General features: G+C 35.6%; 1 protein-coding gene across 8 annotated transcripts in view; it reads left to right on the top strand.

Annotated features, from left to right (window-relative positions):
- The window catches only part of POLA1 (DNA polymerase alpha 1, catalytic subunit), a 559,576-nt gene that overhangs the window by 422,941 nt on the left and 108,889 nt on the right, over window positions 1-27,746 (top strand). For all 8 annotated transcript variants that reach the window (XM_034433156.3, XM_087871335.1, XM_087871332.1 and 5 more), the window contains one exon: window positions 16,800-16,893. In XM_034433156.3, the coding sequence (XP_034289047.2) occupies window positions 16,800-16,893 (94 nt within the window). The remainder of the gene's footprint in view (window positions 1-16,799; window positions 16,894-27,746) is intronic.

Below are 27,746 nucleotides of genomic sequence, written 5' to 3'. Positions count from 1 at the left end.
TTTGTTTTGAAGGCTGGCTGAAAGAACTGCCTGCCAAAGGATTTCAGTTCCATGCCTACTTGGATTTTGGCAAGGAACCTCTGCCGAAAACCAAGCAGGCACAGAGCTAAGATCCTTCGGAAGGGAGCTCTTTCAGCCAGCCCCCAGAAATGACAGGAAACTGAAATCTAAGCAGGATTTTCAGCCCCTGAATAGAGAGGCAGTGTGGTAAGATTAGTCTGCCTAGTCATTTGTGTGGGGGACCTCATGAGAGAGAGATCCAGTGCACAGTGTGCAGGAAAGTTTATTTACTAAGGGGCTAAAAGTCCTGCTTTGATTTTAGCAGGAGGATTTTTGGGGGAGGGGAGAAAGGAAGGAAGAGAGAGACTCACATATGACCTGCACAGGGCCTCCCAAGGTCTCCCCACTCCTTGCCTGGGATACTGTTTAATGTTCCATAAGATCACTTAATGACAGCAATTGGAAGTGATGGGATTGTGATCCTTGAGCAAAACTATGATAGCTTGTTAAATGACTGCTTTGCTCAATCACCAAGATTGTGGTCCCAATTGTGATCTTACGTTGCAACTACTTCATATTGTTGGCAATTTAATATGGTATATTTGATCTTGATAGATGGGCTAAATAAGAACAGATATGAATTTTATTTGAAAATTGATTTACATTTTCTCCAAATGTGCTCCCTTCAAGATCACATGAGAAATAGCCAAGATTACAGTCCTTTTATTCTGTTACCTGCAGATAAAATAGTCATATGTCAAAGAGACCTGATTAAAAGTAGTCAAATAATCTAAATGTAGAATGAAATCAGTGACATTTTAGCAAAAACTAATACCCCAAGTTTGTAACAGATCCTTATTTAATTTTATCTCAACAGATGCTAACTACAGGTAGTCCTTGATTTACAACAATTGCAGCATCCCCATAGTGAGATGATCAAAATTCAGCTGTTTGACAACTGGCATATGATGCTTCTGACAAGCAAAATCAGTGTAGGAAGCTGGATTTGCTTAATGACAGCATTATTCCCTTAACAACTGCAGTGATTCGCTTACAAGCTGTGGCAAAAAAAGGTGGTAAAATCAGGTATTATTTAATCACCGCCTTGCTTAGCAACAGAAATTCTGGTCTCAACTGTGATTGTAAGTCAAGGACTACCTGTAGTATGTTCTAATAAATTAGTGTTCAGTCTAAGGTTTTGTTTAAAATAAAGGTAATCTTATATTTTAATATCTGCATCTTTCAAAGTGAGGGATGGGAAAAGATAGAACATAGAACACAGAGATGTTTGCTGGAACACCAAGTCATTTCTGCATATTGTAGAAAAAAGTCTCTTTAAAGAGACAATTTCCTGACAAGAACTTAAATTGTTTCAAAAGAATTTATCCTAAATTGTCTGCTTGATGGATGTGCAGAATCAGATGATAATGTGAGTCACCATTCTTTCTAATCAAATTACCAAAATACTTCTTGTAAAAGTAAGTCTCTCTCTAGCCGTTGATTAATGAAGTGGTGCCTCTGTTTTGTATTAGAATTAATTGAAGTAATACAAATAAGTTATCTCTCTTGCCTTCAGAAATTATCTTCTTTACAAAACAATTTAATAGACTTAGCAAACTATCTTTTTCCCCTATCTCTTTTATAGTTCATAGTATGAAATAACAGGAAAAGAATTGTGGGCAGGGTAAGAAAATGAATTATTGAGGGGACCGTTACCATTTCAATATATATAATGAATACATGTTATGTAAATGATGTGCAGTATGCAATCATGCCCTGACAAGTCTAAACTGGCTAGTTACTTTGTTTATGTATATTAGTGAGATGGTTTTCATGTCTTATTCTATTGTTATATGCATATTTCAAAATAGTAGAAATCACTCCGAGTCTGCAAATATGATGTGTAAATGTAAAATATTGAAGAGAAAAAAGGACAGAACGTTTACAAAGTAGTGAATGTCATGCCTTTTTCCTCCAACACAGTGTAGCCAAGCCTAATAAGGAATATTATAGCGGCCGGACTGTTGTTCATCTTTCAGTATGCACAAAAAGACTTCTTTTTTTCTTTATCTTTGAAGAATGTAATTATTAACTGTATCCACTTATTTGTTTGTATACTGTATGTATATAAACTAATAACTATATATGGTTTTTGTATGATATATATGTGTATGTGCATTTGTGTGTGTATGTGCTTATGTATAAATTTTTGTAAATAAATTGATATTAATATCACAGTAGAAGTTCCTAAACATTTATATTACTTTTCTCTACTATGTGAGATTAATTTAGTAAATTTTGACTGGAATGACTCTATTGAAAACTCTGAGACTTGCCTTTCATGGATAGGCTTGTTGTTGAAAACCCTTAAGGTATTGCCTTTCAACTTTGTATCAAAAAGGCAATTGTATATAAAATGCAAAAAATACAAAAGTAGAAGCAATAAAATAATATAAATTACAGAATAACATTTTCATATAAAACATTTTGGCTCATCTCCAAAATGCAATATTATGATACACATCAGTGAACGTGTACAATTAGAAATATACAGTCTTGGATTCTTTTAAAAAAAACACTTTCTTGAGATTTTGTGTGCATGCATGTATAAAAACATCTACCATTTTAATTTAGTCATCATTAGAATCTTCTGAGCTACTGCTAAAAGAGATTAGATCGTTAGGAATGCTATCTAAGACACTACGGAATTCCCAGAAGAGACTTGGAAAACCTTTCTTTTTGTTTAGTTTTAGGTAGATAGTAAAAGCATTTTACTTCACTCAACTGATAATACTTTTTATATGATATGAAAGATCAGCAACTTTATTTTAAAGCAGTTGTAGTTTTAATGTTTTATATTGTTTTAATCGTTTAAAGGACAGAAAGAAATGTAATTATTGGTTTTCTCCATTAGTTGTCAGCTGTCTTCTGGGAACAGAGCAGTGGTGAAATCCAAATTTTTTTACTACTGGTTCTGTGGGCGTGGTCTGGCTTGGTGGGCGTAATAGGGGAAGGATACTGCAAAATCTCTATTCCCACCCCACTCCAGGGGAAGGATACTGCAAAATCCCCATTCCCTCCCCACTCCTGGGGGAAGGGTATTGCAAAATCTTCATTCCTACCCCACTCTGGGGCCAGCCAGAGGTGGTATTTGCCGGTTCTCCGAACTACTCAAAATTTCTGCTACTACAGAACTTCTGGTTGGCTCCGCACGCGCCGCAAATGCTCCATGAGCGCCCGATCCCCGGCATCGTAAAAGCCGCCAGAACAGCCAAAAAACAGCTGTCTGGCGGCTTGGAACCTTTCTCCCCAGGCAAAGGGGAGAGAGGAGAGCTGACAGGTGAAGGTAGAGCTCCCCAAGTGCCCTAGGAGAAATTCTGGGTTGCGAAGGGTGAGAGCTCCCTAGAAGCCTGTCAATCTGCTCCGGACCTGGGACGACTCTGCTAATTAGCGGAGCAAAGCGCCACAACCAATTCTGCCAATAACAACTGAGGGATTTCCAGCATCCTAAATTGCTGCAGACAGAACAAGCCAGGAGAAGTCAGATTGCAAGTATTTAAACTTAACTCCAATGTTCATTACCTCCTTCGGAAATAACAACTTAGTAAATTTGTAACAAGATGGCGATTGAGGCTTGAAAGGGCGTGGAAAGTGAAAGTTAAAGGAAAGTTTCGTTTCGCTGACAGCCTCTTGCTTGGAAAAATTTTTGACTGAGAGAAGGAGGATTTTAAGACATCAATTTAAGACTGGAAAATTTTTGATTTTATAGAACTATTCCTTTTGGCTTCTGATTAAACTATAAAGATTAATTTAAACTGAAAAATGGCCTCAAAACCTGTAAAGACTGTTCCTATTAAAGGAACTGGGAGTGCCGGAAGCTCCCCAGCCCATACTTCTAAAATGCAAGCCTCTGTTCCCCCAACAGATCCACAGATTTTAATGTTTGAAATGATACAAGAAGCCTTAAAAGTTACACAGGATAAAATTGCTACTGTGATTAATGAAAAAATTAATGAAACTAATGAAAAAATACAGACTGTTTCAGATGAGATTAGGGATGATATAATATTGGCATTTAAAGGTTTGGCAGGTCACATTGAAATTTTGGATGAGAAAGTTAAAGAAATTAAGCAATCTACTGAAATTTGGACAATAAATTAGGAGAGACTCAGAACAAAATTGAAAGGGCTGAAGCTGATGTAACAATGATTCAATACAGGGATATGGAATTTGCTTTAAGAATAAGAGGGGTGAAGGAGAACAAACAAGAGAATTTGAAAGAGATGATGTCAGAGGCATTGGCACAGATGGTGGGGGAGCAGAAAGTGGAGTTGGGCTGGCAGATTGACAAAATATATCGCGTCAATTCTTGGGTGGCCAGACAGAAACATTTACCAAGAGATATTGTAATATACTTTACCACAAGGAGACTACGTAATGAAATTTTACAGGCTACCTTTAAAAATAAGCTTCAAGTGGAAGGCCAGGAGGTGATGACAATGAAAGAAATCCCCCCCAAAATGTTGAGAGCCAGAAGGGATTATGCCTTCCTGGTGGATGAACTGAGAAAATGCCAAATACAGTATAGATGGGAAGTGCCAGCCGGCCTAGTGGTGAACTATTCGGGTGAGAGATATCGGCTTAATACAGTATGGAAAGCAAGAGATTTCTATGCCAACGTGTTAAAGGCTGGGCCACCAAAATCACCAGAAGTTAAAAGAAAAAAGGAAGTAATGGAAGGAGAGAGAGAAGAGCTGATGACAATAGTCCAGGGGGGAGCCTTGACTAGTCAAGAAGATTCGCTACAAATCCAGATTGCTGTTCAAGATTTGGATTTAATTGATATACCAGAAGAACCAAAGGATCAAAGACAGACCAGAGCAGCAACAGATAAACGCAAGGAAGAATTAAGACAGCAACAACTCCAGATGGCAATTCAAGGAACTACAAAAACAGAAGCAGTGGGAGGAGCCAGACCTAAAAGTCAAATGAGGCAAGATCATCAGCAAATGCTCCAAATGCTTCAGAGGCCCAAACATGGGAACTAGATTTTTAACTTGGAATGTTAATGGTTTGAATTCTGCACAGAAGAGGAGGAAAATATTTCATTATCTTAAACAATTTAAAAACGACGTAATTTGTTTACAAGAGACTCACATTAGGATACAAGATCAAAAATATCTAATAAATACAAGATTAGGTACACATTATGTAGCGGCAGCACCAGAGAAGAAAAATGGTATAGTTATATATTTGAAAAGAGACTTAATTGCTAAATTAATTGAAGCAGATGATCAAGGAAGATTCTTAGCGATTGAACTTTTAATAAAGGGAGAAAAATTACTTTTAATTGGAGTATATGCCCCGAACCAACAACAGGAAATTTTTTTATAATTTTCTACACTGTAAGTTGACACAATGAGGATATAAAACTTGTATCCTACTGGGTGATTGGAATGGTGTTTTGGATGTTAAAAAGGACAAGAAGGGACCTAAGCAAAATGTTTCAACAAAAGCAAGATTGCCCAAATCGTTTTTGGAGATGATGGATGATTGAGAGTTGAGGGATATTTGGCGTGAAAGAAACCCAGAAGAAAAAGATTTTACTTTCTTTTCGGATAGACATCAATCCTTTTCAAGGATTGATTTTATACTAATTACTAACGACCTCTTTTCTAGGGTGAAGAATACAAGATTTGTTCAAGAACATTGACAGACCATAGTCCAGTCTGGATGGAACTGGAGTATGGAAAGGGGCTTAGGAGGTCCTGGAGGTTAAACGATAATTTGTTTAGATATGAAGAAAATGTTAATGAGTGTAAAATTTAAGAAAGAATTTTTTGTTATGAATATGCAAAAGGGTACATCGATGGAAATGGTGTGGGATGCAAGTAAAGCATATATGCGAGGTATTTTGATATATTTGAATAATAAGTATAGAAAAAAACGGGGGGGGGGGGAGAAAGGAATTAGAAGAAGAGATTAGAAAACAAGAATGAGCTTTGATAGTTAATCCAACAGATAAGAAAATTAAAGAGGCAATCAATTTACTGAAAGGTCAATTTAACATGTTAATAGCAGACCAAGTGGCAACTAATTTACAATATGCTAAACATAATACTTTTTGTAATGCCAATAAACCTGGCAGATGGTTAGCATATTTGTTAAGGAAAAAGCAGAAATCAAGGACTATAGAGAAAATAAAATACAAGGGTAAAGAGGTTTATGAGCAAGAATTGATTAAAAAATCTTTTTTAGAGTTTTACTCAAGGCTGTATACTGGTGATAAAATTCAAGATACAGATATAGATAGATATTTGCAGAAAGAGAATATTTATATAACTTCAAAAGAGCAGAGGGATAGTTTAAATCAATTGATAACTTCTGAGGAAATTTTGTTTGCAATTAAGCAGTTGAAAGTGGGTAAAGCTCCTGGGACGGATGGTTTGACAGCCGTTTATTATAAAAGTTTACAGGAGGAAATGGTGGAACCACTGAAGGAATTATTTACCAATATACAACAGGGAGGAGAGGTACCTCCAATTTGGAAGACAACTTTTATTTCTTTGATCCCAAAAGAGGGTCAAGATCATACAGATCCAAAAAACTACAGGCTGATTTCACTTTTAAATACAGATTATAAGATTTTTGCTAAAATTTTAGCAAACAGATTAATGACAGTTATGCAGCAAATGATTCATCATGATCAAACTGGTTTTATAAATGGTAGACAAATGAAAAGTAATGTAAGGCAAATTGTTAATTTATTAGAGTATTTGGGGAGGAACAACCAGGTCCCCACAGTGCTAGTATTTTTGGATGCTGAGAAAGCTTTTGATAGATTGAATTGGCATTTTCTATTGAAATTAACAGAAAGGATGCAACTTGGAGAATATTTTATACAATCTATCAAGGCAATATATCAGAAACAAACAGCGCAAATAATAATCAATGGTGGTTTAACAGATATTTTTAATATAGAAAAAGAAACAAGGCAAGGTTGTCCCTTGTCTCCATTGTTGTTTATTTTGACGCTGGAAATTTTACTGAGTAAAATACATGGGACAGATACAATAAAGGGAATTAAAATCAGACAGCATGAGTACAAGTTACGAGCATTTGCGGATGACCTGGTTGTTACCTTAACCCAACCAGCACAATCGATTACAGCCTTGATGGATATAATTAACCCAAAAGGACAAGTATCTGGTTTTAAAATAAATACAGCTAAAACAAAGATAATAGCTAAAAATATGACTAGAAGCCAAAAAGAAGAGATAGAAAGGGTAACAGGATTTGAGATAGTAAAGAAGGTTAAATATTTAGGGGTTTATATTATGACCACAAATATGAAACTATATCAGCACAATTATGAACCGTTGTGGCAAAAAATACAGAAAGAGATGGAAAAGTGGAAAAAATTACAATTGTCTTTGCTGGGAAGGATAGCAGCAGTAAAAATGAATGTTTTACCAAGGTTTTTATTTTTTTTTCAAATGATACCTATACTCAAAAAAGATGAAAATTTGAAGGAATGGCAGAAGGGCATAAATAAATTCGTGTGGGCAAGGAAGAAACTGAGAGTAAATCAAAAGATAATGCAAGATACACGAGAAAGAGGAAGTCTTAAAATGCCCAATTTAAGATAGTACTACAAAGCTGCTGCCCTCTCAGCAGTTACTGATTGGATAAATTTAACGGAGGAAAGAATATTAAACATTGAAGGATATGGTATGGTCTACGGCTGACATGCTTATTTATTGTATGATAAGAAAGTAGATAAGACTTTTAAAAGTCATATATTAAGGAATGCTTTATTGCGTGTCTGGAAGAAGTATCAATACAAATTAAACGATAAGTTACCAATATGGACAGTACCCAGACACGCGATAGAGAATATAAATGTGGAGCAAAAACAAGATAAGATTACATATAAGGAACTCCTTTATAAAGAAGGAGTTAGATTACAATTAAAATCTATGGAACAATTAAGAGAAGAAGGAATAATTAGAACTTGGTTTCAGTATAGACAGCTGCAGGCCAGATGGGGAGGTATTTTGCAACAGGATGAGAACTTGATAAAACAAATAAGAGACAAAAGTCAAATGCATATAAAAAGGTTGTATAATGTATTAGTGGAAATAGATTCAGAAACAGAGCTAGTCAAGGATTGTATGGTAAAATGGGCACAAAATATAGGAGAACCAATAATGATGGAAACATGGGAAAAGATATGGGTTAGAAATGTAAGATTTACACAAGCCCAAAATTTAAGAGAGAACTTTTATAAAATGTTTTATAGATGGCATTTAGATCCAAAAAAACTAGCCTGTATGTATCCAAATTTACAACCTAAATGTTGGCGATGTGAGTGTGAAGATGCTACGTATTTTCATATATGGTGGACATGTAAAAAAATTAAGGCTTTTTGGATAAAAATATGGTGGATTATTCAAAATATTTTAAAGAAAAAGATCAAATTTACACCACAGGTTTTTTTGTTGGGAATAGTTACGGATTGTACTGTGACAGAGACTAAGCTGGTCTTAAATTTAATAACAGCAGCCAGGCTACTGGTGGCACAGTATTGGAAGAAAGAAGATCCACCTACTATTGAGGAATGGACACTAAAAGTCACGCATTTGGCAGAGATGGCGAAAATTTCATCATATCTTAAAGATCACTCAAACGAAAGATATATATCAGAATGGAGAAGATGGATTGACTATATTCAAAACAAGTATCAGACTAAGAAGTTTCATATAGCTTATGAATGAAACATTTTTAATCTTTAGTTTATGTTTATAGTGTTTTGAGTTATAAGGAGTTAAAGACCTAGGGAGAATTTGAAGCCAACAAATTGTTAGCAAATTTTAGTTTTATGTTTGTGAATGCTATACCCTGTGCTTGTTCTGGGAAGTCTGGGGGGGGGGAAGGGGGAGGGGGAAAGGGTGGGTGGGTGGAGGGGTGGGGGTGGGGAGAAAATGTTTGTATCTTTTATAAAACTTTTCAATAAAAAAAAATCTGCTACTGATTCTCTGAACTGCTCAAAATTTCTGCTACCGGTTCTCCAGAACCTGTCAGAACCTGCTGGATTTCACCCCTGGAACAGAGTGGTCCATGCTACATAAACCTTAAGAATTTCATAGACCGTTATGTATCTCCAATTCTTGACTTTTTTCTCAGATTTGTGTAATAGAAGCAGTTATATTTTGTAAGATATTTGGATAATTAAGCAACAATCTTTTGCACTTCTGTTTTCTGGTTAATATAATGTTTTAACCATGGTCCTTTACTATAGCTCATTTTAGAAGAGCAGGAAAAATTAATGTGTCAGAGGTATAAAATACTGGCTAATACAGGGAATGGAAATGCCTCTGATATTTCTGTTAACTTGTAACATAAAAATTAATCCATACTCAGTGCTGAAGCTATTTTTTTTAAATTGATTTTTAATTAGTGCAAGCAACAGGTTTATTTCAAACTACTTTAGATAGCTTTAAAGCAATACCAAAGGAAGAATTTAAGCCCCCCCCCAAAAAAAATCAAAGGAAATTATTCAGACAAAAAAAAATATTCTTTAGTTTTCTGATTCTATGAAAGCTGAATAAAAACACTTACAAAGATAACTATCTGGTAAAAATTCTGTTAAAATCTATTATTCATAAACTTACATGTACCAAATTTATCAGTAATTTTTTTTAAGATTTTTTTTTCCTCAACAAGATTCTGTTCCTTGACTGGTATACCCACACATACAAATGTCTTAATCTTCCTTAATTGTCTTTGACATTTAAATCTCTACAGCTTTTTGTTTTCTATTTATTACTAATTGCAAAATATGCTAGGTAACAACAGGGCAGAGGTGTTGGTATAATTAAAAATATATGTGTGTGCATAACTTTTTTTAAAAAAAATCTTACCCATTTAGGAAGTGACTTTCAATTAGCCTCTCTGTTAATATCAGGTCACTATACTCCATAGCTGATGCTTTATTCCTTCATTTGGGTTGTCAGTTGCTTGCTTCAGTTGGCTGGCAAAGGTGGTTGTATATCCATTACGAGCAACATAGCACTTTGCATTTCTGAATTGACAAGCAGCTATATTGACCTAGTGCTTATTATGGGTCAACAGCTGTGTTAACCAACGGAAGGACTGAGGGGCAATTAAAATGAATTGGCAAAAATATATCTTCCTAATTTACTCCAATTTGTTATTTATGCTAACATTGTATGGCTTCTATAGTGACACTAAACAGAATGGATCCAATAATGGCAATTAACATAAAAATATAATGGCTAATCAAATTGACAGCAACTGTTTCTCATCATCTCGACACACAATACATTATCAAAACAAACTATTATGAAGGAGGTAATTTCAGTGTTCTATTCAACCTGCTGCCTGTGTGCAGTCAGGAAGATGTGTACCAGCAATTACTGCTGAATCCCAAAAACTAAACAAATAACTTAATCACTGTCATCCTCTTTTTTTCCCTTCTTCAGGAAGCAGTAATCATGATTTACTAAAAATAAGTGGTATATAATAATATAATGATGATGCATTTCATAGAATAGCAAATAAGGAATAAAATAAGCTTCTGTCCTATGTTAAATACATTTATGTGAAGTATGGGTTAAAGTATAATATTAAGATTTTTAAAATGCAATTTCCTGATTGGGGCTTTTTAATATATAATATTTTTAACTGATTTTGTTAATAGATCATGGACTATTTATGCAGAATTTGACTATTTAAAATAAGAGAAATTTTCAATGTGACAAAACAGTCTATTTTTTGCTAACTAACATTCTTGATATACCGGTAACTATAAAGCTGTAAGTGAAATTCCAGTATGTAATATTCTTGGAAAAGGTTGCAAAACGTGTATTTGAAACTGTATAAGTAATCATATTCCAGAATTTCATTCTATTCCACTGCCAACCTGCATTTTAAGTTTTTCAGATGCTAACATATCTCTGCTGTGTTGTTTCAACTATGTCATGTTCCTTAAATATATATCCTCCTTTTACTCCCAGTTGCTCTGTACCAAATCTCATTGATTTATATTTATTCTAGAGATACTAGCAAATACAAAATGTTGAAAAATATAAAGTGACCAAGGATATTCAATTATTTTAATGGCAATATGTTGATTTGAATTCAGGTTAAAATCATATCCATTTCAGAATACTAGCTGTTGATTCAGTCAGGTAACCAAGTATTTCCTCTCATGTTTAAATGTCATTTTAATTGAACAGCTATTCAAAATCTTGCATTTATTGTTCTCACTATGCTTTTTATATCTACCGTTGTTACTTTACTTTTATGACTAATTGGCTGGTTTGACTAATGAGGAGCACTCACTATTGCAGTATTTTTTTATAGGCTCCATTGCTAACACAAGTTAATGGCATAAGTAATTTCCTACATTATCTTTCTATAAATGACAACTTCAGAACTGAAGAAGCTTCTTGGATGAAAACAAGGTATTTTCAAAGGGAAAAAAACCACAAGAAAATCCAGTTGCCTCTTGAAAAAAAGCACTTTTGGGACAATCATGACCTGGATGACTGAGAATCTTCATAGATATGAGTTCTAATTCTTTCTTAAACATGAAAGCCAGTTGGGGCCAGTCACTTTCAGCCCAACCTACTAGGGTTGCTGTTGCAAGCAATAAGAAGTTGAAGCATTATGTATGCTATCTTGAATTGTACAAAATAAAGGCAGAATATAAATCTAATAATAAGCTACCTGGGGAATACTTGTAATAACATTAGAGCTGTGTTGGTTGGGGACATGAATTAATACACACCACTTTTTATACTGTCATGTTGACTGAAAATGTCGTTAATCTGCAGCAAAGCTTGAGACATCTGATCTAATGCAACAAAGAATACAATTTTAATAATAATATATGAAAGAGTAAGGTAGCTATGTTTGACATGAAAAGTGAAGTAAACAATTGTACATTGTACATATAATATACTGAGTAAGTAAATTAATTTGTGTATTTTGGTAGACAGTCCACTGCATATGTGAAAAAATATGACGATATGTTAAGATATGCAAATGTGAGTAGCAAAGTAGTAGGTAATTTTGTCTTTTGTGAGGAAGGAATTTGTCAAAAGAAGTAAAAATAGCCATCTGTAACAGTTGCTTTTATTTTCTTTTATGTACTGTTTCTTTTGCTATAAAGTTTAGTATCATATATTTAATTTCTGATCTTGCTTTCTAGTTCCTTGAGGATTTAAGCACTTGAGTTCCTAAAAACTTTTAGTCTATTAGAATAAATGAATCTGTTTCCCTGTAGTCAGATAAGTGAAGAGTATATTTCATGACTATGTTTCTTCCTGCCTGCCATATGGAGGAACAATTGCAGTGAATTTGTTTTTTGCATAATCCTTTTTCCCAGCAGTACAATCTAATCTATTGGAAGTCTTGAGTGTTATAAAAATATAAATTAATTCCACATTGCATTATTTGCTGTTTGAGGGGATGCTTAATTGAAGAATAATTATTGTGTAACCAATAATTACTCCTGTAACCAATTCATTTAAGACATATTTATCTGCATACCATTTTCAGTCCCAAACTAGTTATAGCTCAAAGAGAAAAATGAATTAACTATTCCCATTGAGCTGATAAGCCAAAAATGCATTTAAAAATTAAAGAAATAAAAACGAAAGAGAAAAATCCTTTCAATTAAATAATGTCCTACTGAGAGAAGTTCAAATAATGTGAGAAGTTCTCTTGAGAAGCACAGTTCTACTTTATAAACTAAGATGCAAAATAATCTAGTTTGTACTTGTAATAATAGACTTTTATTTAAAAAGCATGCACTGATTTTGAAGAAAGTCTCTTAGAAATAACTTTATGTTCAACACTAAGAAAGCATGCTGTTCAGTTTCTACCAATGAAAATTTGTGAGAGTTATAACCTTTTTTTTTTTTTTTTGCAAAAAGTTTTTTTTATTTTTTTCAAAACATACAGATTACATCCTTTCGGAAGAGAGCTTTGATCCGGTCACCACTTTGTTCAATTTTTAACAAAATATTTAACAAAATTTTATCTATTCTATTTTGCCATAACACTTATTTCTAAATCTTAGATCAGATATACAACTAATATCATCTTTAAAAAAAATTAACACATATTTATTTAATCAAAACAATAACCCTTCTATTAACCCACCTTAATTCTTAATTCAATTAATAACTCATAATACAACAATTCTTACCCTAAATCCTCACTATTAACAATACAATTCAAACATATTTATGTTTCATTATGCTCATTAAACCTTTATTCCATTATTACTTTATCAAATTTAAATCTTATCTTTTTAATTTTAGAAATATAGCAATTTAACATTTAAACATAGTTCTTAGTTCAAATAATGCTCTTTAACACAATTTCCCAATTATCCTAAATTCTATCTATCAAACCATACCATTTATATAACACCAATTAAATAATTTTTGTTTATAAATCATAATCATATATTGTTTCAGTTTTCTTTTCTTTTTCACTTAGGTAATAAATGTTCAAATTATCACAATTGTTATACATATTTAAACAATATCCCAATTATTATAGCTATCAATTTTCTAATTTAACCTTTTCTTTTATTCTTCCACTGTTAATCCCAATGTACAAAATACATCTTTATTCCACTGTTAATCCCATTTTAATCATCTTTATTTTTCTCACTGCTAATGTCAATATAATCATCTTTATTCACTGTTAATCCGTGTAATCATCTTTATTTTTCTCACTTTTAATCCCAGTGTAATCATTTTAGTTACTGTTAATCCCAGTATAATTATCTTTATTTTTCTCACTGTTACTCCCAACATAATCATCTTTTACTTTTGTAGTTATATTATAAAAAATATTCAAATTATAACAATTGTTATAGGTATTTAAATAATATCCCAATTATTATAACCATCAATTTCTTCAAGTAGTATCTTTTAGCATCTTAATAAAAAATTGGTTCATTATATCCATTGCTATATTTCTTCTGATGTAATCTATGTCCATATATTTTAACTTCAATCCCTATTTCATTTCCAAATATCTATAACATAATTTTTCTCATATTTATTTATCTCAATATGGTCAATTTATAAATCCAGGTCTTGGACTTCTTTAAATTTCTTAATATTTTCCAACCTTTTATTCTTTTATCATTCAGTATTAATCTCCATATAATCATTATTATATTATTATTAATCTCAGTATAATCATCATTGTGTTATTGTTAATCTCAATATAATCTCTAGAGACCTCCTTTTTATTATTAGTATTCACATGTTCAATTATTTGTTCATATTTAATCACAATATCTTTATCTTCTTTATTTTCCACTTCTATGTCTTATTTCTCCATCTTCATTTTCTTGTCCACACATGTATACTCCATTTCAATTTTTATATCCTCAAATTTTGTCCTCTGTGCAACGTTATAGTTATTTCTTTTATTTCCATTCTCCAAATCAAATAATTGCTCCAATTATAAAAGTTCCACTGTATTCCCTTCTATTACTTTTTTTATTTCTCCAAAAGTCAAGCCTCGTGTAGACAAGAAAATCCTCCTCCACAAGTTCCCATGGTTATTATCTGTGAAGTTCACAATTTTCTAAAACAAAGAAACAAGTTTCAATATTCCTTTTTACTTCAGATAATGTCTCTCTGCAATCCACAATTTCCAATTGCTTAATAAGTATCCATTTTGTTTCCATTACATCACAATCTTACTTGACTTCTCTTTTTTCTTTTTCAATTTAAAAATATCAAATCATATTTAAAGTCCAGTCCAAATTTAAATAGCTCTTCTCACTTCTTTTTTTCTTTTCCCCCCTTTTATTTATACATCCCTTTTTTGCTTCTTAAAGCTTATTATCCATTCTTTTTATTTTTCTTGCCATTTAAAAAAGAAAGGGGGGGGGAAGGATCTCTTTATTTCTTTCCAATCCTTTGACCATGTCTAATTGTTTAAAGTTTCCAATTAGTTTGTTCAGAAATCAATTTTCAGTTGGGTTTTGTCTTTTCCAAATTACATTTCAAAATCCTCTTTGCCCCCATGCTCCTTAGCCGCTGTTACACATTAGGGGTCTTATAGTTGTAAGATGTTTCTCTTGTTGTTATTCAAGCCTGAGTTGGCTGTCACTCACCCAGCTTCAAAAAAACTCCATTCCATTTCTTTCTTCTCTCCAGCTCTATACTTAGCCTGGTTGTCCCAGCTTTGTGGCAGCCACCATGGCTGCCGCCCCCCATCACTGACTCACAGAGAGTTCCCTCTGACCTCCGAGGAACTTGCCTGTTCCTCTTGGTCTTCTGAGGCGCCTCTCTTTCTTCCCCGTCCCTGCAGGACGGTTCCAGTCCGAAGACCCATTGGCAGCAGTTTGGCAACCGGGATTTTTGCAGCGCTCATCAGAGCCCGCTATTTCCCCGACTGTCTCGCCATGACGCCAAACTGGAAGCCCCCCGAGTTATAACCTTATTCAACAGATAAATCTATCAACCCAAGTAATTTTTCCCAATCATTATCTATAATCTGTAAATTCAAGCAAAATCACTGACTCACAGAATGTTAAGATAGATGTAGTCCTAATAGGAAATTTTCATTTAAAATCTAAATTAAAAGTGGTCTCTGATAAACCAATGAATAAAATTCTCCAAAAGCCAGGGGTGAAATGCTCCCGGTTCAGACCGGATCACTCGATCCGGTAGTGATGGCGGCGGGTGGTTTGGAGAACTGGTAGCAAAAATCCCTGCCCCCCACACACCATGCCCAGCTGAGCCACATGATCATCAGAGGCTTTTTTGTTTTTTTACTTTTAAAAGCATTTTTTCTACAACCTCTTCCAATGAAAAAATGCTTTTAAAAGTTAAAAAAAAAAGCATCAGATGATCGCGCGGCTCAGCTGGGATCATCAGAGGCTTTTCAAAGCATTTTTTTCTGCAACCTCTTGGCCGAAGAGGTGGTAAAAAAAATGCTTTGAAAAGTCTGTGACAATCCCAGCTGAGTTCCCTGATCGGCAGAGAGGCATTTTTTAAAAAACCTCTCTGACGATCCCAGTTGAGTTCCTGATCGGCAGAGAGGCTTTTCAAAGCATTAGAAAAAATGCTTTGAAAAGTTTTTTTTTTAAAAAAGTTGGCCACGCCCATCCAGTCACATTACCCCCCACACACACACACACCAAGCCACGCCCACAGAACCGGTAGTAACAAATTTTACATTTCACCCCTGCCAAAAGCTCTCTGGAATGTCACAAAGTCATAGGCTCAGAGTTATTTCACATACAATGTATGCATTTCCAAAGTATTTATTGTACAAAAATATATAGTTTATGTTAAACATACTTTTAGCATGAAACTATATTGAAATTTGCTTTCCTAATACTATGTATAATTTCTAAAGTCATTGTTAAATGCATGTATTGACTATGTAGTCAGATGCTTCTTTTATATTTCTATAACAATCGTATAGTTTCATGATTTAAAATAAGTCTATTAAAACCTTTATTGTAATCAATACTACATAAACACAAGAGGTTTCCACACTGATTTTTAGGAGGGTTGAGGATTTTTTAAGACATTTATTTAGTATACCATAACATTTAACTGAATTGCTTTCCAAGGCAGCTGATAAAAACTAATAGCAAACATTTAGCTTTAATAAGTAACTGTGAAATAGCATAAAAGTTATATGTGAGCATGGTTATTCTAGTCTGAGCTGTTTTTCAATAGCATACTTTATTTATGTGTGTCTGTGTATGTGTTTTATTACAGTACTCTGACAAGGCCTTATTCACCCAGCTATGCTTTTACCGTTGTATTTTTGATGTGGACTATGCAAAAGAAAAATATACTGGTCCAGGGAAAGGTATGTTACAACACTGTCATTATCCTGAAAGTTTAAAATGGAAATTTGCATCATAAAAATCAATCCTATTTTCTGATGTTAGGCCAATCTGCCTCATTCTGTTAACATAAATGTACCTGACTGGAATTAAGAATTTGTACATAAGAAAGAAGATGTATGTCAACTGTATATCTCTTGACTGACTAAAAAAATGTCTGGGAAACTTTACATTCTCTTAAGTGATTGGGAATGCTGGTGATTTAGCCTTCCCTTTGCTGGAAGCTTTTTTCTGATTAATCTTTTTATTATTTTTAAAATAAACTTTTTAAATTGTATCTACATAGTGAGATTATATTTATTAATATTTATACTGAAATGTATTTTATATATGCATTTTTATAAATATGTACATTGAATGATATATAACTATCCAAAATATAAATCTAAAACTATACACCTGTGCAAAACTTTCAAAGGAAGCAGCTTTCCTCGAAGTAGTTTTGTCCTCAATAAGGCTGCTTTGAGAATTTTCCCAGATTAATAACCTATTCTTGCAAATGTCTAGAAAAGACTGCTGCTTGGACTATATGCCAGTTATGTAAAAACCTGCAACCTTAGGTCAGCCAGTACTGAGCATCTTTACTCGTAATAACTCAAAACTTTGGAATAGCATTCTCCTATGATATTGAGAGAGGGGGGAGAAAACCTATTATTAATTTTGATTTCCATTCACTATAGATATTCAGAATGATTTGTGTATGTGTGTATTGTATTGTATTGTATTGTATTGTATTGTATTGTATACGTGTGTGTGTGTGTATATATATATATATGTATGTATGTATGTATGTATGTATATTTAAACACATACATGCATAATATATATACACACATATAAAAAAGTGCAAAGGTATAGAACTTTATTTTTGCAAGGCTAGTTCTCTGATACAGGTAGTCCTGATTTAATAATCACTCATTCAACAATCACTCAGACTTATGATAGCACTGAAGAAGTAGAAGTTAAACTAATCTTTGGAATTTTGGCCATTACAGAGTCCCACAATCACATGTTCATGACTTGGAACCTTCCCTGCCAGCTTCCCACAATCAGGCAATGGTGAAGTGACAGGAAGTTGCAGTCACATGATGCCCTTGCTTAACAACCAATGTAGTCCTCATTTAACAACAACAGACAAGTCTTCCTGAATTGCTGTTACCAAGCAGTGTGGTCATGTGACATCATGCAACATCACTACAACTGCATTTCTTAGCAGTTTTTGTTGTTAACTGAGGACTACTTGTAATAAACATGTAATAAAAAATAGAATGCTCGCTTAACCAGATATAGTATCTAAAAAGTATGTATTGAAATGAAATATGTTTTATTTAAAGTAGAGTAGTTGTGAGAATAAGTCATGTTCCTTTTAAAGTATTAACAAAGTTCACCTTTTGTTTTTAATCAGAAGCCCACTTTAATCCATTTCATATGGATTTGATCCATATGATTTGTATTTGTTTTAAGAATGCCATGTGAAGAATATCTTCTATTCTATAGATATCTGTGTTTCAGTGCATGAAAATGTGTACAGGTAGCTCTTGGCTTATGACCATTCATTTAATGGTGGTCCATGATGGCTTCAGAAAGAATACTTTACAGCCCGTAAATAAACAACTTCCAGCCATCATAAAATATTGCTCCACCATTCCCACAGTCATATGATTACAAAATTGGTACTTGACACCCTGTTCTCATTTAAAACTAACTAGAACTAAGTGTCCCACAGTTTTGGGGTTGTCATTTGTAATCTTCTCTGCTGGCTTCCCTGTCAGTGGGGAAACTGGCAGGAAAGGTTGTAAATTGTTGCTGCCTGATGACAGGATTTTGTCTGAACTAATCTCTGAGGGTTGACTGAAAAGGTTGTCTAAGGAGGGAAGCTGAGCTCCTGAACATTTGAGCTCTTTTCCTGCAGTTCTCTTCTACATACAGAGGAGAACTGAACTCCTTCACGGGCAGCTCTTTCAGCCAGATCCTGGAAACAAGAGAGAACCAAAATCCAACAGAGAATGGAGAGGCACTGAAGAGTGACAGCACAATAAGGAAAGGAGTGCAGGGCAGTGCCTGGGGGAGGCCCAGTGGAGGCCATGCATAAGTGTTTCTACACTCAAGCTTGAATTTGCTGCTTGAAATTCAATCTTGCTTGAATTTCTGCAGGGAAATTTTGTACTGTAGCTCCTGAGCAGAGATTCCCCATCCCATGCTCCTTATCTGGGATTCCATTGGTTTAATGGCCCACAATATTGCTTAATGACCATAATCATTTCACTCAATGACCAAGATTTCAGTCCTAATTGTGGTTGTAAATTGAACACTACCTGTACACGTTTCCCTAATAAATGTACTTTTGTCTGCTGCTTTCCCTAATGTATATTTTTTAATGTATTGATATTTGGAAAACATATCAGACATTTTAGAAAAGTAAAAAGATGTAATGTGGTTGGTATATTGGTGTATATTCAGTATAGTCAAATATACAAATTAGATTAGTAAAATGCATTCCAAACTAATTATCCTATAACAAATATGTCATTAATTGGAGGTCAATTAACTCTTTTTCCAAAAATGTTATATCAGTAATCATTATAAAAGATGATATAGGAAAAGTTTAATACATTGCAAAGTATTATTAAATGTACTAATTTGAGTTAATACCCAATTTCCAAAGGCATGAATGGGTATTCATGGGAATGTAATGTATTAATCTTGCTTCCATGAATGCTAAGAATACTTTGTGAATAGAGATTACTTGGAAATTTACCGTAATTAAGTATATTTGGTTATTCTGAAGAATTGGTAATAAATATTTTTGGCTCTAGGTTTTTCCTAATATATCACTTTATTATTAATTTGTCTTTTTCCTATAACTTGGAGGACAAGAATGTTGAGAAAATTTTCTAGTGCTGATGGTACTGATTTCTGAGTGTACATGAACTTGTATGCAGCTAGTCCTTAACTTATAACCATTTATTCAGAAACCGTTCAAAGTAACAATGGCACTGGATGAATGGTGGTTACGACTGATCCTCACACTTCTGGCCATTCTAGAAAACCCATGGTCATGTAATTGCAATCTGAGCACTTGTACTCACATTTACAATCCGTTGCAATGCCCTTTCCTATCCTGATCTTTCCTATCAGCTTCCCCAGAAAGTCAATAGAGATGCCAGTTGGGAAGGTTGCAAGTCACTGGAATAATTCTGCCCCATCTGTGTATCCTTCCTCAGACCCTTTGCCCTCATTCTGTGCAGGCCACTTGTGCACCTCCATGCACCCTCCCAAGACATCATGGCACCTCTCTCACCATCTGTGCACCCTGAACACCCGCCCCAAGTCTCCTTCACACACTCCTTGAGCCTTACCACAACTTCCTCACACCCTTGTACCAGTGGCTTGTTTGCAAGCCTAGATGTCAGGGTTCCAAGTAATACTCCCAACAAAAGAAGACTCCGAGGCTAGAAGTTTTCTCAAAGTTCCATTTTATTAGAGATGTCATATTGGCACATCTAGGAAAACCTGAATCTGAAAGCTTCCAGATTTTCCTCACCCAAAAGTAAGTACAAGTCCCTTCCCCTGCACCCACATGTCCGTCACATGGTCCAATCAATGCACCATCCCAACTGGAGACGCCTCCCAGTCACCCCATTCCAGGTGCAGACCAAATGTCCTTGACTTTCAGAGAAAGGAATGTGGCCTGTCAGCCGTGAGTCATGGCTGCACTGTAAGACTTCCAACCTCAAGCTGTTAGGGACATACAGTTTGGACCAGGGATGAAATCCACCTACCTTCGCTACCGGTTCGCAAATGGGAACAAATGCGCAGGACCTTCTGCGCATGCACAGAGCATCAAAAACGGAATGTGGGTGGAGCCTCCTGCCGCCGGCGCTACTGGTTTGCCTGAGCTGGATAGAACCAGCTGCATTTCACCACTGGTTTCGACCCTTGCCAAGCCAGTCCATCTCTCATGGTCAAGACATCTTCATTATCTGTGAGCCATTGGTTGGCTGGGAACGCTGCTTTCAGTGCTGCTGTCAGTTTGTCCCATACGGGATCAGGTTGGGGTCTGGTTTGGTCCCTAGTGGTGATTTTCACTTTGCTAAAGCCAGTGGTCGGGTCGAGATTACAGCCACAGACCCAACCGGTGCCTAAACCTATAGTGGTGCAAGGGAAGACCCATTATGAAGTTGGAAGATGGAAGCCAAGTCCCTGAGTGGACCTGACCGACTTCAAGCACTCCTTCCAGAATTTAGCGGTGAATTGGACTCCTTGGTCTGAGATTATCCGGCGGGATACTCCGTACAGCCGGTAAATCTGTTTAATAAACATTTTTACCAATTTCTTTGCTGAGGGCAACCCCAAGCAAACATTGAAGTGGGCTTGCTTGGCAAACAAATCGATCACCATCCAAATCACTGTATTTCCCCCACTCTCTGGGAGCTCAACTATAAAGTCCATTGTGATTTCCTCCCAAGGGCGGCTGGGATTGGCCACTTTCTGGAGGAGCCCAGGAGGTCTCCCTGGTCTCATTTTCATGGCTGCACAGGTGGCATAGCTTCTTATGTAATCTTCCACATCGGCCTTCATCTTTTTTCCACTAAAACTGTCTCCTGGCTAGGTGCAGAGTTTTCAAGAAACCAAAATGACCTGACATGAGTCATGGCTGCACTGTAAGACTTCCAACCTCAAGCTGTTAGGGACATACAGTTTGGACCCTTTCCAAGCCAGTCCATCTCTCATGATCAAGACATCTTTATTATCTGTGAGCCATTGGTCGACTGGGAGCACTGCTTTCAGTACTGCTGTCAGTTTGTCCTGGACGGGATTGGGTTGGGGTCTGGCTTGGTCCCTAGTGCAAACTTGTGCTTCTGGTTGCGACAAGGGGATGACGATCGAACCCTCCGACTATCGAACTGCGGTTTCCTTGATAAGGCGTCAGCTAGCAGGTTTCTCCTCCCTGGGATGTATTTTAGCTCGAAGTTAAACCGCCTGAAGTATTGTGCCCAGCAGATTTGTTTGGGAGAAAGTTTTCTGCGGAGGGGGGTTAGGGCTTCAAGGTTTTTGTGATCAGTCCAAACCTCGAAAGGCACTTTAGTCCCTTCAAGAAAATGTCTCCAGGAGAGGAGGGCCCAGTGGACTGTGTCGGCTTCCTTCTCCCAAATTGCCCATCTTCTCTCGGTGTCGGTGAGCTTCTTGGACACATACCATATTTTTTGGAGTATAAGACACACCTTTTTCCCCCCAAAAGGGGGTGAAAATTTAGGTGCCTCTTATACACCGAATGTAGCCCCACCCAGCCACTGGCCCCCACCCTTTGGCCTCTGCCTCGCAACAGTTACCTCCTTGCAAGCAAACAGCAAGAAAAAAACAGCTCCTTTCAGCTTCAGCACAGCCTAATTAGCACAAATTGATTGGATCGGCCTCCCAACTCTCAGCTGATTTGCTCTCAGCTGTTTTGCGCAGGGCTCTGCTGCTTGCTGCAAAGAGGTAAATTGCTGGAGCAGATTTTTTTTTCCTTGTCCTAATCAAGCTATGCTGAAAACAAAAATGAAAGTAAAGCAGGCTGTTGGCTGTTTGCTGCAACATCGCAAAATTAGACAGAGGGAGATTTCTTTTTCTTCTTTTTCCTCACCAAAAAAGGTAGGTGCAAACAATAGGAAATGTAGGGCAAAAGAGGAGAGTTCAAGATTTTAAAACACTAAAGAAAAAAAGGAGAAAGAAAAAGGAAAAAATAAAAATGGGAAGGGAGAAAAAGAAAAAGAAATGAAAGAGAAAGATGTTATACATATTTAGAATTGAAATATGAATAGTAGTAAGAAATAAATGGGAAATCATGATTGTAAAAATAAATAAATAATAATTGGAATATTTGTCTTTGTATTTTTGAAATCTAGACAATGATAAGTTTTTATTTTTTTATTTTTTTTAGAAATATGAATAAGTATAAACTGTATACAGTATAGTTTATTGAATAGCCCGAAGGCCTTTTCAAACAAAACAGAAAAGAAAAAGGGAAAAAGATAAAACAGTTACAAAAATAGTAATCTAAAAATATATGATAGATGACATTAAAATTTTACCATATCAAATTTCAATAGCTAAGTTGCCAAGACTAGATAACCCAAATAGGATAGCTCCTCTCTAACTGAGCTCATCTTTCTTACAATCGATAAAATTTTCCTTGATATAACTGGCTCGTATTGCCGTCAACCTTTTAAGGTATCAAGTGATTGCTCTTACCAGGGGAGGAGAGTCAGCCCTCAACAGAAATGCTAATTTTTGGCTTATATTCCAGTGGGGAAATTTATTTATAATTGGGGACAGATATTGATTTCTAACTTCCTGATAGAGATTACATTCGAATATTATATGCGCCGTGTCCTCCACGATGTTTACCCCACATATGCATATTCTTTTATCATATGGGATTTTCCGATAACGGCCGAATCTAATGTTGGTATCTAGAAGTTCGAATCTAAACTTAACAAATAACTGTCTCTCCACTGATAGCATTTCTAAATATAAATACTTTTCCAGGGTGAAAGTTGTTTTAACTGCTGTCAGCAGTTTAAGGGAATGATTAGTTGAAAGGGTTGCCATGTCCATTTGCCCATGTATATCTTTAATCCGTTGTTTAACTTGGTTCAGTGAGTCACACAACGGGAACCCTACGCCATATCGGTTCAATATTTCTGACAGCTGGGTTAGCCAAGAATACCTTTGATGATTTGAAATCTGCTGTTCCTCTAGACATATTTTAGGGAGTCTGCTGGCATCCATCTGGGTCATTTTTAGCCAGTAGGCTACCGCCCTAGTGATTGTATAGGTGTACAGTGAGAAGTGTCCCAATTCAGCTCTGACGGCTGCAGCTGAAGTGGAATTGTTTACCCCAAGCATCCTCCTTAACAAATTATTTTGAGTTCTCTCTAATATTGGGGCCTCTGTAAAACCCCAAATTTCAGCACCATAGAGCATGATCGGAACAAGTTTAGCCTGAAAGACTTTACGAAGAGGTAAAATGGAGGTTGGTTGGATTCGTTTACTTAATTTAGATACAAGGCTTCCTCCTGCTCTAACCTTTTGAGAAAGGTATTGATGGTGCGGAGTCCAACCTCCTGCACTGGAAAAAACAATTCCAAGATAAGTATATTGGATAACTTGTTCAATTTTTGTGTCATTAATCTGCCAATTGTGCTTTTTATTCTTGTTACCAAAAACTAAAACTTTTGATTTAGCTACATTTATAGTCAAGTGGTTTGCAGTACAGTAATGTGTGAGCTTGTCAAGAAGTCTCCTCATTCCTATTTGGGTTCTAGAAAACAACACTAAGTCATCGGCATACATTAATACGTTAATAAATCTAGAGCCTATTTGGGGGCTGTGCGTCAGAAGATCATCCAGCTGCGCTGGGATATCATTTATATAAAGGTTAAAAAGAGTAGGGCCCAGCAGGCAGCCCTGCCTCACTCCTCTAGTTGTCGGTATGCTGTTTGTTGAGGCCTGTGGTCGACAGGTAAACCCCATTACCGTTTTAAAGAGACAGAGACTAAAATAATCCTGGAACAGAGTTTATTCTTTGCAAAGGGCCTTTCTCTCTGGAGTAGAGAAAGACGGAAATAAAACAATTTACACGAGTTTTTATAGTCTTCAGGAACATCAGAATACACGTCAATAAAGTACCTTGGGAATCAGTTTCAGATCTTACATAACATCTTATATAACATATGCAGTACATAATCCACCCTGGAAATTCCCCAATTCCCAACAGAAATACCCCTCAAAAACATCAATTGCGTACTTCCTTTAATTAATGAGGGCAAGTTAACCCAAGAGCATATTTCCTGCAAGATAAACATTTTCTCAAAAACACAGGAATTACACACTTCCTTTCTCATGTTCTTAAATGTCAGCTAAATTATATAATCAGGTTATACAAGGTAAAACAAAGCCTTAACATGATTTTAAAATGGCGTAACTCAGGTTATGCTTTTACAGGAATAATTCTTATTTTTCTCACAATCCCCAATTCTTCTCTTTATCAGTTTATTCCTGTAAATTATGAACATCCTGTAACAGTATAGAAACTCCTCTCCATACAATAGGTAATTTGGTCAATGCCATGTTACCACATAAAAACATTAACTTGGAGGGAACTTGTATCCTTAAACATAGAAAATGTAACCCTTCCTCCAAAATCCGAAACTTCTTGTATGAAGGTGTATAATTACCAAATAGCTCAGTGCATTGCTTATATAAAAATTCCATTCTATTTGTAAGGCCAATGTATTGAGGAACTATCTCATATGTACGGTTGCACTTGGCACACACCATCTTCAAAAAATGACTTAATACATATCTCAGCTTCCTCAGTGGTGTCTATTAGGGTTAGTGGTGTTTCTATAAAAGAATAACGGTGCTCGAATTCAGTATGGAAACATAGCTGCTACCATGTTATAGGGTAACTAGGCAACACAGCCAAAATCCCCATTCCTATCCACACTTGTAGAATAACAAACACTACCACAAAAAAAACCCATTATTCCTAGTGAACTAGCTCCTCCAACATATTGTCCAAAGAGATAAAAGATTATTATCTTACCTCCAATTCATCAATCAATCAAGGAGAACTTACATCCACTGGATACCAAAACATAGATTTACACCAATCAATAATATCTTTCCTCAATACAATCAGAAACACAACAAGAGTTATTACCACTCCTAGCCAAATACAAATCTCTTCATAAAACTCTTCTTCCATCCGTTGGTCCCCAATCGTCTAAGGTTTGTCATCAAAAAGTCAATTTAAGAGGGTTTGCAGGTTCCGTAGCAACTGTCCTTCCATAAGGCAAAGCCACCAGTCCCTTGACTCTGGAATAGCATACCCAACCTTGTTCCTTAGTCCTTACAGCCGACCCTGTAGTTAGCAGAACTTGGAACGGTCCTTTCCACACCGGCTGCAACTTCTTCTCAGTAATTGCTTTTATCGGACCCAGTCTCCGCTTTTGTATTCATGTGCTTGGAAATCAAGAGGTGGATTCTGTCCTTTTTACCTTAAATGAGAAAAACACTGGAACAGTCCCTGTATATATTTTCAGAAAAAACATCCTTCAATTCTATCCTAGGCATCTCAACTTTCCCCGCATATGGCAATCCAAACATCATTTCATACGTAGATATCCCCAGATGTTTCCTAGGACTAGTTCCTATTCTTAATAGAGCTAAAGGCAAACACTTCATCCAAGGTAGTTGAAGCTCTAACATTAATTTTTATAACATAGATTTACTTATCTGATTAGCACATTCACAACGCCCTGTAGAACTTGACGTAAACAATAAATGTAGTTGCCAATCAATTCCTAATTGTTCCATAATCTTCATCACCTTGGACAATGAAATGTATACCCCTATCACTATCAATAAGATCAACCAATACATATTTGGGTATTATTCGCTCCAATATGATTTAACAATCTTCTGAGCACCTGTCTTTACACAAAGAAAGGCTTCAACCTATCCAGTAAAATAATCCACTATTATTATTACATATATCAATGGTCACACCACCGGCATTTCAATGTAATCTACTTAGATTCATTGAAAAGGCCAAATGGTCAAATCTCTACATGTTTTTTACATACACAATGTATTCATTTCCGTACCATTTGTATAACTATTGTATACATACCCCTAGACACATATATGCATATACATTTAATAAAATCAATAAGTGCTTGCGTTCCCCAATAGGTTCCCTCATGCACTCGTTCAATCACATTCCACATCACAGCTTTAGTAAAAATTTTCACCCCATCTTTAGGCATCCATTTCCCATTCACTTACACACCCCTTCATCCACTATTTATATAATATCAAGTTTAGAAGGATCCTCAGCTGCCTTTAAAACAGCTGTGATAAGTTCCACCTATCGCAATTCCTTTTACTAAATATCAACCCCCTTTCAATCCAGATTATCCCAAAAGTATGTAAGATACCATAAGCATAGTTTAAATCAGCATGAATATTCCCTACCTCATTAGTTAATATGTGCAATGCTTACAATAAAGCAAAAACCTAACATGTCTGCACTGACCATTCAAACGGTAACTTTCCAGCTTCCAATATCTCAATAGTGTCTCCATTCACAACTGCATAACCATCCAGTCTCATCCCATTCTCAATTCATTTATTCATAACCACACAATTTCGTTCCACATCGTCCCATCTCTCTCTCCTATTGGTCAAGAGAACCAAACTCTCTTGAAACAATTTTAAAAACCTAGCATTTGTGCACCACCTTTTAGTTCCCAGTCCACATGCGAACCAACACTCCTTTGGCTATACCATCTTCCACTACTACAGACAAGTGGAAATTTTTCCTTAAACCAGGCAAACATAACACTGGAGCAACACTACATTATTACTTTCTTCAACTCTTCAACCTTTCTTCCAAACAACTTAGTTTAGAATTAACTATCAATAAATCAATAAAGTCTCAATAAATACTCAACTCTCCCCACTTCAGAGGAATCACACCACACCTCTATCACAAATTAGCTAAACTATTTCCACAAGCTTCAAAGAAATGCAAAGCTTAATCTAAATTCACAAGTCTATACAGACTAACTTACAAGTAACTTCCTAGCTAACCAGACCAAAAGTCCATCTTTACCTTCTACCAGTAATTCTTCCCTCAAGGGAACATCCTTTATCTGGACAACACTAAGCTAAAATAACATAGTCAACTATTCCCCAGACTATCCAGTATCCAGTATCTAGAAAGCTCCTTCTCAGCATTCAAAATCATTCAAAATACACAAAC

This window comes from Pantherophis guttatus, chromosome 5 (genome assembly GCF_059756535.1).
Source record: "Pantherophis guttatus breed Tessera chromosome 5, ASM5975653v1, whole genome shotgun sequence".
In the NCBI taxonomy this organism is placed as follows: domain Eukaryota; kingdom Metazoa; phylum Chordata; class Lepidosauria; order Squamata; family Colubridae; genus Pantherophis; species Pantherophis guttatus.
The sequence above is the reverse complement of the archived record's forward strand: the minus strand, read 5'-3'. Positions and strand labels throughout refer to the sequence as shown.